Genomic DNA, 11,538 nt, shown 5'->3' with positions numbered 1-11,538 from the left:
GTTAGTTTTTTAAATATAAAATATAATATAAAACTAGTTAGCAATATTTTAGCCATTTAGGTGGCTCTCTGTCATGTGGATGTGACAGTAGATTGCTATAGAACATACATCATATAAACAAATTCGTCAAGTTTGCATGAAGTTGGAAAACTTTAGTTTGGCCAGCTGCTTCCTCAGTATTTCCACAGAATACTGAAAACAACCATTTAGAATCATTTGTCTAGGATTGCAGTTTTTCACTATAATCTGCGTGCCAAACAGCTTTAATATTGTATCTTATTAGTGGGCTGGACTAAAATCCATGTATTTATATTGTAATTGCAGTGGTTGATACACTGTGCATGTAAACTGTGCATGTTTATTTTTCATTCATTAATATCTCTTTGCTTATAATGTACTAAATATGAAGTGTGATGAAAAACATGATAAAATAATAATAATAATAATAATAATAATAATAATAATCATCATCATCTAAACGGTTTTACTTTCATTTTGATCTGTTGAAGTGAGGAGGATAACTTTTTTGTGTGTGAGAGAGCAAATAGTCATAGAATCATACAAACAACATAATGGTGCACTTTTTCATTCGTTTTATTTTTTAAATTCACCATCTGCTTTTTACATTGCTTTCTTTTAAAATTATTTATGTTCAGTATTTCTTTATTTTTTCATCTTATTCTCACATTTATTTTCAGATTCTTGAAAAAATTTTTCTACCTTTCAGTTTTTAAACAAGGATTATTTATCTTTTAAACAGTAGCTTATCCCAAAACGGGTGTAATCTGAACGCCTAATGTCTAAAACTGTGTGAACTCTTCTTCCCTGTTTTCAGTTACATTCAGTGATAATTTTTGGACATCTTTCTGAAGTTGCCACTCTTCTCTTTCCTCCATGACTGACAAGTCTCTTTCCTCCACGATTGATACTAAAGTAGATAGAGTGCTGTTTGGGTCCAGAAATTTAACAACGGGAACATTGACTCCTGTCTCTTGAAAGATGAGGTTCTGCAGAGTCATGGCCACCATTGAGTCGACACCCAGAGCAGCCAGTGCTGTATCATCACTCAGCTCTTGAAGGTCTACATTGCAAGTCTCACGGATCGTGGTCCTGACATAGTCCCCTGCCGAAGAGGGTGATGGTGACAGTTGGTCTCTGGGTTCTGTGCATATGTTTCTCAGTTCTTCTTCTACCAAAGCTGTCAGACGTATTTTGAGGGAGGTGTTTTGAGACAGCACATGGTTCCAAAGGTTTTTGAAGCTGAACTTGCACACAGCCTGTTGAGCATTGTTTTGCAACAAACATTGCTCCAGACCTTCATGAAATTCTGCCACATTCATCACTATCATTCCCTTTGTCTCCAAAAATCTCTGCAAAGAATCCTTGTTCAATAGGAGGCCCAGGTTCAAAGCCCCCCAGTTAATGGACTGTGCAGCCATTCCAAGAGTCCTCCGATAATGGCAAAACATGTCCAGGAAGGAATTAGCAGCGGCATAGTTTGTTTGAGTGGCATTGCCAATGAAAGAGGAGATGGAAGAGTAGCACACAAAGTAGTCCAGTTTGCAGTGCATTGTTGCATGATGGAGATTCAAAGCACCACTAACCTTTGGCCTGAGCACTTTTTCATAGTGTGACTTGTCAAGAGCTTCAAGTAAACCATCATGCAGAACAACTGCACTGTGAAATATCCCTCTAATTGGACAGGAAGGAAACCTCTGTTCAATCGCAATGACTGCCTTCACAACCTGTTCTGAAAGGGAGACATCACACTGTATGCTGATGATGGACACTCCGTACCGATTCTGCAGCGTAGATATCTCATGCTGCAAATGAGACGAAGACCTTCTGCTTAAAATGGCAATGCATCCACCTCCCCTTTGAGCAATGAACTTCACTGTTTCAAACCCCAGCCCAGAAAGACCCCCCGTCACTATGTACACAGACTTCTGCAGGAAAGGTTGGTTTGGCTTCTCTTGTATTGGAAGATGGGATACCTCATCCTTGGTTTTTCCATCAAGCACAACTACAGATGTGTTGTCTGTGCTAAAGTAGGATTTTGATACCTGAACAGGCAGGCAATCAATGCTTCCGGAAGTCATTCTTTGAAAGACAGTGTTTCTCAGTACCGGAACTTCAATCAATCGCATTGATTTCAGCCAGCTGTAGATCAATCTTTTTTGCTTCCTTAGGTATGCTTTTTGGAACAGATGAGCCACCTGAACGATCTGAACACAGACGCTTTCACTATCAGTTCGAAACATGTTTCGCAAAAGAATAGGTGGCATCTGATTATCATACACTAAAACAATGTTTCTGGTGGTAGAAACACTGCAAGCTGTAGCAACCAAAGATGTATCAAATGGAGGCAAAAGGACAAATGCATCGCACTTGTTCACGTTTTGTAGCAGTCCGCTAAGTTGTGTCCCTACGATTGCATTCCACCCTGACTGATTTGCGGTAAACATTAGCACATGCACCAGATTTGAATCGGGTTCAAGAGAAATAATGCCCAACTTGTTCTTTTGTCTTACTTTTGGAAGGAGACGATGCAAGATTTCCCATGCAAAGACAAAGAAGGAAATGCATGGTGCTTCCTTGAGAAATGACAGCTTCTTTGTTCTATAGCATGCAGCTTCTGGAATCACAACCTTTGAGGATGCAGTAATGGGGTAACATGAAACAACGTGATCTCCTACTTTCAGTTTCCCCACACCCTTCCCGACAGCTGTAACAGTTCCACTGAAGTCCAGAGCCAGGAGTTTGTGGTTCTGTGACACGTGTTCGTTCCAGTACATGGTCTGACCAAAGACCAGATCAGAGACACTGACCGGGAAGTAATCTGATGAATGAACACAGATTTTACTCAGTTGAACCTCAACAGTTTGCTTCTGTATTTGGTCTCCAGGTTCACTACAAGGAACTGCAGACAACTTTGTCATTCTGTAAGGGTCAGCAGTCTGCAGGATGAGATTCTCAGACCCTGAAGAGTAAACTTCCATTTCAGGACTCTCAATGGTTTTAAGGGGAGTGCGAGCGATTGTACTTGAATAAATCTGGCCTTTGCTTATCGTCAGCTCTGAGTATTTGCTGGCTGGGTAGGAACATAAAGCGTGAGCTAACGAACTGAGGTCTTCACTTGTCATAGAGGCAAGATCAATTAGCTGGAATGAGAAACCTAAAATTTCAGCTGCGCAGGCTCGAGTCATGCCAGAAATGACAAAACCTGGACTGATACGGTCTACCGTCCCCTCTGTTGATCTGTAGGTTATAATTCTGATAGTGTCAGTGTATTTGGCAGCTTTCAGTTCAAGAACAATTTCACGGAAAAGCTCACAGCAGTCAACCAGGTGATCAAGGATCATTTCTGTTTTCAAGTCACTGAGATTTTGGAAGCCACAGATGAACAAAACCTCTTCAAAATTCCTGGCACCATCTGGAACCATGAATTCAGTAAACAATTCTGTAACTTTGAAGTCGGATAGTTTTCCAAGTTCCTTGAACCGGACAAAAGTAGAACTTGAGTGTAAATACTGCCGTAAAAAATCAGCCACCCCTAACTGATCAGCAAAAACTAAGGCTTTTGGTTTGTGACAGAGGCTGACATCCTCAGTGGTGGCATGCTGCTCATTGTGAAAGAAGAACTCTTTAGCAACAGAAGAACCCCCTCCCAATAATGTGATCCTTACATGTCTCAGTTCAACTAAAACATGACCCTCTTTGTCTGTAAAACAGCCACATACCTCAAACCCATCAGATGTCTCTCTGGCTGTTCTCAGATATATGACCATTTCATTCTGCAGGGGACCAGACACGGTGACACAGCCCATGGCGGATGGGAATCCAGGCCTTGATGAAAATCTATTCCCGGCTACAACACCTATCATCTGCATAAATTGATCCAGCACTATAGGGTGAACATAGTAGTCCTGCAGCTGCCTCATCATTTCATCTGGAACCCTGAAGTTCGAAATAGCCTCCTTGAACTCCTCCCCATAGTACACATCTCCCAGCTCTCGGAAGACTGAACCATACTGAAATCCTGCCTGAGAGAGGGCTGTGTAGACCTGCTCCGCCTTTATGACTGATTGGCATCTTTTGAACACAAAATCCAGAGCGATATTCTTTTGCTCAGGAGCCATTGATCCATTTTTCCATTCAATGGCACCTGAGGCATAGGTAGCTGACTGAGAATGTATTTTAAATTCTGCTGTTTTCTCTGATGGTTCAACCTGTACTTTCATTTTGGGGGAGGTCTCACTGAATAGATATGGACTTTGGAAACTGATACTGAGCTGCAGTGAGCTAAGAGACACATTTGACTTCATACTGGCTATGACAGAAGCTAGAGCCAGTTCAACATACAGAGCACTGGGGGCAAGGGCAATGCCATTGTTTTTGTGTTCGCTTAGGTACCTTGTTGTACCTGAGGAAAGATTACAGGTGAACTCTGCGCTGTTGTGTTTTGTGGGTCTTATAATAGGGTGACGGTTACAAGACATTGTTTCATTGCCCTGCCTCACTGTTTCAAAGTACACCTTCTTCTTTACACAATCAAATTGATACCTTGGGAACGATGTTGGTGGTGCCTCATGTCCTTTATAGATATGTTCCCAGTTTACATTCACCCCCAGCTCAAAGAGTTTTGACACCGAGGTTAGCAGTGTCTCATGGTCTTTATCTGGTTGCGCAGTGGGGAACACAGTGATGTCATTCCCCAATGTCTCCATGATGTTCCTCTGCAGGGCCCTTCTTGGACCTATCTCTACAAAGACTACGTTCTTCTTGTCTTTGGCTACTGATCTCAAAGCTTGTTCAAATGCAACAGGCTCACGAACATTCCTGGCCCAATATTTCCCTGAGCTAAAATCCCCTTGAGAACACTTCTCTCCAGTCACAGTGGAAAACAACTCTGCCTCCATTTCATTCTCTTGCAAAGATCCTACACTGCCCTGTATTTGGTCCAGGATGGGATCCATCATATGACTGTGGTAAGCAGCAGGGACATCTAAAATGTGGAGGAACAGATTCTTGTCGTTGAAAGAGGTCTTCAGCTTATGGTGAAGACTTTCAACTGCATCTGCTTCACCTGATAGTGTGCAGGACTGAGGGCCGTTGAAGGCAGCTAAGCAGACTTTCCCTGAGTAAGCAGGCAGGAGCCTCAGGATTTCTGATACGGCTATCTTACTGACAACAAGCATCTTCCCTCCTGTGACTTTGCTCTGCAACATACTGCGGAAATAGATCACCTTTACTGCATCCTCAAGAGACAGAAGACCAGAGCAATGGGCAGCAGCAACCTCTCCTACAGAGTGCCCAAGAACAGCATCAGGTCTGATACCCCAGTGCTTTAGAAGGCTGAAAATGCCAACCTGGATAGCAAAGAGAATGGGTTGGACAACATCTGGTTTTGAATAATCATCATTGTCATAGTCATTTTCCAGCTTCTCCAAAATGTTAGTGCTTTTGTAATTATGGAACAGGATTTCAACCTCTTTCATTTTGTCTCTGAATATGGGATTCTCTTTCAACAGTCCCTTGCACATGCCTCTGTAGGTCACTCCATTTCCACAAAACACAAAAACTAACTTTAAACCTGATTTTAATGGTAAAATGCTTTCGTTCAGCGCCGATCTGAGTTTTTCCTGTAGGTTATTGCGAGAGGATGTCAGAAACACTCTTCGATACCTGTGCTTAATGTGGCTTCTTCGACATGCCGATGTATATGCCAGAGATTTTAAATCTACTGCATTGTTTGTGGCCAGCTCTTGACTTGTGTCTGCAATTATCATTTCAAATGACTTTTCAGAAGCTGCAGACAACACAAAGAGTTTTGTTGAATCCTGATCGGTGGGTATAGAATAGTCCACCTGCCTGTACTCTCTGACTATGGCATGTGCATTGGTCCCTCCAAACCCAAAGTTATTGATACCTGCAGCCCTTCCTGCTGGGCCAGTCTTTTCCCACTTCTCTACTCTAGTGGGAATTTTCAGGTTCAAGGCTTTGGCATCGATGCTGGCACTGTCCTCAGAGTAGAATAGAGACGGAACAATGGTTTCATAGTGCATCATCAGAAGCACCTTGATGAGTCCTGCCACTCCAGCTGCTGACTCAGTGTGCCCGATGTTACCTTTCACTGAGCCAATGCGGAGTGCTTCTCCTGGAGGTCTGGCTTTGGCAATGGCTCTGGAGATGCTGCCTGCTTCTGTTGGATCTCCTGCTGGGGTTCCAGTCCCATGAGCCTCTATGTACTGGACATGTGATGGATCAAACCCTGCAGAGTAAATTCTGTGGAGCAGCTCCTCCTGCTGGGCCATGGACGGCCTGGTGATTGGACTGACAGTGCTACCATCCTGATTGAGAGCAGTTTTGCTTATGATGCCCCACACATGATCAAAGTCCCGTAGAGCCTGCACACAGGACAACAAAGGAAAATCATGATGTCACACAGGAATTTAATGGCAGTGCCACCTAGGCTCCTTTCATAGCTACACATAGATGTTTATAATCACTTGATAGTGGCCGGTTTAACATTTGATTTCAACACAAATGAGCTACATCTGTATCGGAAATACTTGAATACTTCCATTTGTTTTTAGAATACTGTATATTACAATAGAGGACTATGTGATACAGCAGTTTAACAACTAGTCACCATTTAAAGCAGCATCAGGAATCTGGATAAGGAAAAACCTGTGCGTCAAATTTTATTGTAATTTTTTTTCCCACATCGTGATTGGATAGTAGCCACCAGACAAGGAAGTAGTTATTTTATTAAAAGGATAGTGGCCAGACTACCCTCTGTATGTATATTTCACTTTATTTCAGTCTCCCCCAAAAACAAAAAGTGGTGAGAATATGTGGAACAGCTTGCCTAGTCCTGATCATTATGTGTTCTTATGTTCTTATAAACACAGTATTACTGCCTCACTTTTTTCAGTGGCTTGAGCAGGATGACCCCACAGCCTTCCCCTCTCCCATAGCCATCTGCTCTGCTGGAGAAAGGTTTGCTGGAGCCGTCGGGTGAGAGCATCTTGGCTTTGCTGAGAGTGACAAAGATCCGTGGCTCAAGGATGCAGCTGACCCCACCACAGACAGCCATCTCACAGTCTCCTGGAAAAACAAGAAGGGTAGCTCAACCATCAACATGACATCACAAACAGACAGAATACAGATTTTCCTTCTGGGTCAGTCTATAACTGCTGTCACAACATGTCAAAAGGTTTGAGTTTAGTGTTGTTTTGTTTGCCCAAAAAACTACCTTCTGAAAAATTGGATTTGATACTTTATTTTAATGCAATTAACAGACAGCCAACCAAACAAGACATTAAACCATGGTCTTGAATCACTGTGAGCATTATAGATCCCATGTGTCCATATGTTTTGAAGTGAAGTACCAAAGAGATCAATTAAAAATAATACTTAAAAACTAAGAAAAAGGTTCAACAGAAAGAACTAAAACTACTATAGCTGTGTGTAAATAACAGGCAGCCTTACCTTGTCTAACTGCTTGGGCAGCGTAGTGGAGAGCCACTAGAGAGGAGGAGCAGGCGCAGTCGATAGCAAGCGAGGGTCCAGTGAAGTTGAAGGTGTAGGAGATCCTGTTGGCAGCAATGCTCATGGCTGTTCCTGTGCCACTGTAGTGGGTTATAGTGGTTGGGCTGTTATTCAGAATTGCCTCGTAGTCCCTGTTCATGAGTCCTAAAATAAATGGGTTTTTTTTCAGGAAATCAGTTGTACAGTTAAAAACAGGGTTTGAGTTATGTGGGAGCCAGTGGGAGCTGAGCTCCCATAAGGAGGGGTCTGAGCTCCCATGAAAGCAGTAAAATCATATACATCTGTGGGGTCACTGATACATTACCAACAACAATTATTTTAATCACAAATAATGCATTTTTCAATGTAATGAGTATTATTTACATTAACGAGATAAATAGGCTAAAAGAAACATGTTTTCCAAAAGTACTAAATGCACTATATTCTCTAGTGAATGACAGTATGGCTGCACTTCACCACCAAGCCACCATGGTGCGCAGTAGAATATTGCCTGTTCCTGTTGAGAGCACGCGAGTCGCAAACATTCGAACCCATTTGGAAGAAGAAGCCACTACATGTATCAGCCAGCATTATCTTTATAATATATTGAATAGAAAGTAGTAGTATAGACTAGCTACCATGCCGCCGGCAGCTCCCAGCATGCCCCGCGCACGGGACACTTTATCGGGTTCGTGCGGGACTGTTGCCCTGTAAATGTTGTAAATAGCGTGATTATTGTCTTTCACAAACGTGTCTGTGTATTATATTTTGTGTTTTGTTGTCTTTGGTTGTTTGTGTGGTGTGCCACCGTGGGCGAGACGACGGAGGAGTTTGAAGGGCTTCTCCCCTATTCGCTATTGTGAATCAAACTGAGCAAATGTCTGGTTTCCGTATTGAATGTTCCTCAATAATGCTTGATTGAGTTTGAACTACTTTACATGTCAGATTTCATCATGGATCTTTGCCATACTGCACCTAATATTAGTTATTTTAGAGACCCCCGCAAAGCTCATTATAACTCGAACCTTTGTAAAGCTGAATATTTAGATGCACTGAGCCATGAAAAACACTAAATGTATTTAAAAGCTGGCCATAGGGCTGGCATTCACATTGAGACAATGATAGACAAAATCATGTCCCCTCACCAATGAATGCCCCTGAAAGAAAACATATTTTATCTCACAAAAAATGAATAGTTTGTACCAATGAAAACCCCAGTTCTGGTTCCACTGGCCTTCTCCATGGGTATCCCAGCAGTCTCCAGTGCTCTGTAGGTGCATTCCAGCAAGAGCTTCTGCTGGGGATCCATGAGGTCTGCCTCCGTCTCAGTGATTCCAAAGAACTTGTGGTCAAACTCATTTAACCTGGGTATTAAATTGTTCAGCACTTTTATTTCACTACTACATTGAGTTTCTTTGAGATACATTGAGATTTGTGTTGACTTGCTGCTCAATTCACTATGTTCAATTTCAAGAAAATAAAACTTAACAGTTGATTTACAAAGAAAAATGAAACAATTATTTCTATCAGAAAATCTCTAAGAGCACACTGCATGAACAATTTAAATATATTGGATATGACACTAATGTAAAATTCTTTTTTTGGTTATTATAAGGAATAAATCTCAGCTGCATGCATTTCATAAATATGCAGTTCAAAATATAAAAATAACTGTTGGGAACTTGTAGCTTACCCATCAATCAGGGCTGCTTTGGCAGTTCGTGTTTTCCCAGCTTTGCTGTCATCAGAATCATACCAGAATGCTGGGTCAAATCGGTCATCTGGAATTTGCACTGTGCAGTTCTTTCCTTCCAGCAGAATCTTCCAGAAATTGCTAAGTCCTTCACCTGGCAGATGCAGGAGCATATTTACTGTCACTAATAGATAACCATTCATTAGTTCTCTAGGCAATTAAAAAGTTAATATATTTAGAGAATTATTTCTTTATGCCTTTATTTTATGGCACCTTTGTAAATATTATGTTAATGTTGAAAGTCCAGTTCAATGTGGAATTTGATTTAAAATCTTGGAGTTCTGTACGAAGAGACAAAATAAGCTTGATTCTGCCATGGCAGACATGCACAGTTCTTATTATGGTAGGCTGGGACACTTCCTATATCCATAACCTGAAAATTGCATCTACTGTACTATTGCTATTTGCTCTGGACACATTTTTTTCTGTCTGTTTTCCTGCCAATTTTATTCAGTTTTATTGCATATACATTTTCATCCACAGAGGATGAAATACAGAAAACAAAATCTGAATTCAAATCCACTGCAGCAGACTAATGCATAAGTGATTACAGTCTCTATTTACAATCTGGTCCCTCATTTATAGAAATGTACGCATAAAATATTTTTTTTACTGGCTGGACAGATGTTGGATCTGAGCTGTAAGTTAAGACTGGAGATTGGAACAATTTATCATTATCATCATCATTATCTCTATCATTTTACTGTGTAGCCCTGAAGTAATGCTGCCAGATAATAGCGCTCATATTTACCCTGATCATCAAAAATATTGAAATAGCCATATGGAATATATTCAATGTTATTCAAAATATGCCAATCACTGTTCCAATTTTGAAAATCATCCAACATTTTATGTTGCCTAAATAATCAAATGACATTTTATTTTTTTTAATTAATTTTCATAATCCTCAACATAATACATCAGTTTAATTTTCACATTACTTCGATGTTAATTGTAAAAGCTAAAAAGGCCATTGCATCTGTAATTTACTATGCCATTAAATGCTGGGGAGGTAAAATAATAACAATAATAATAATAATAATAATAATAAAGGTTGGGTTGTAGTCTAGAAAAATGTGCTACACAGTTTTTCGTCACCACAACTTTACTGCAACACTGAAAAGTTGCAACAATGGCAGGTGCTTGCCCACCTTTAGTTAAATGGATTACACAGATGTGTAAAGCTATGCCTAAATCTTCTTGTAAACAGGCAAAGTAGCCTGCATTGGTACATTGGCTGACACTACTACACACAAGCTTTTCTTTTCTGCACAATTAATACAGTATAAAAAGCACAGAGAAATCAAATCAATAGGTGAACTTGGTGATTGTGCATTTGTTTTAAGCATTTAAAATATCTTTAATACCTGACTTTTTTATTCCCCCTTTTTGATGTAAGTTTGAGATGCCTGTAGGATATTAACTAACTGTACAATATAATGCCAGCATACAGTGAAATAAATCACTGCAATTTCATTCCCCAAAAATGCAGCCTATATTGACAACTTTCTGAAAGGCAAATACCTCACCTCCAGGGAAATTGCAACCAATGCCCACAACTGCAATCTCTTCATCTGAGTCCGCCATTTTCAGCTTTCACTCCTCCACAAAATGAAAGTGTGAAAATTATATCTTACACAACTCACGGGATGGAAAATATTTAAAAACGAATGTATCCATGGCTATTGCATTCAATATCAACATAAATGGCAAAAATAAATAAGAAAACACAAATTGTGCATTAAAAAATGTGTGAAAATATGAAGAAAAAATGTATAAGAGTAATTCATAAAATGAAAGCATCCAAGACAATTCATGGTTCGGATTCCACGCTTCCTGTGGTTTAACAGTGAAGTAACACAGGATGTGTAGAACTCGTTCACTCCTACAGGATTAACCCCAAAAAAGTATATTATGACGACGTATGACATATTATGAATTTAAACCTGAATCTGAACACTCATAAGTAATTTACACCTGTTGCTACACAATGAAGCCTCTGCGTGCCTGTGGGAAAACCGCATTAGATGTTTCACATTAGGCTATCGATATTTTATATCTTAACTCACCGAATTGCAATGAAGATTAACATAATTCCATTACCAAACTATTGGAGTTTCATGTGGTTCAAGCTTTTGAAAGTCAACTTTATATATTTAAAGCTTTTTCAGGCCAGGGGGCGGTGTCAGTGGCCACGTAGCTGGCAGCTGCCAGCCTTCCAGATGGTCTTGCCAAACCTAGCAGTAAAGATT

The 11,538-nt window shown here is 40.5% G+C and overlaps 1 protein-coding gene across 1 annotated transcript; it reads right to left on the bottom strand.

Annotated features, from left to right (window-relative positions):
• Positions 1 to 682: 682 nt before the first annotated feature.
• LOC118225302 (mycocerosic acid synthase-like polyketide synthase) lies at positions 683 to 11,425 on the bottom strand. The gene is made up of 7 exons (XM_035413479.1): positions 11,356 to 11,425; positions 10,816 to 10,888; positions 9,227 to 9,380; positions 8,737 to 8,897; positions 7,495 to 7,698; positions 6,929 to 7,110; positions 683 to 6,407 (listed from the first exon to the last, which is right to left on the bottom strand). The coding sequence occupies exons 2-7, from the start codon at positions 10,871 to 10,873 to the stop codon at positions 801 to 803; spliced, it is 6,366 nt and encodes a 2,121-aa protein (XP_035269370.1). The 5' UTR covers positions 10,874 to 10,888; positions 11,356 to 11,425; the 3' UTR covers positions 683 to 800.
• Positions 11,426 to 11,538: the final 113 nt, after the last annotated feature.

Source organism: Anguilla anguilla, chromosome 4, assembly GCF_013347855.1.
Source record: "Anguilla anguilla isolate fAngAng1 chromosome 4, fAngAng1.pri, whole genome shotgun sequence".
NCBI lineage: Eukaryota > Metazoa > Chordata > Actinopteri > Anguilliformes > Anguillidae > Anguilla > Anguilla anguilla.
Note: the sequence above shows the minus strand (reverse complement) of the source record. Positions and strands in the feature narration are given on the sequence as shown.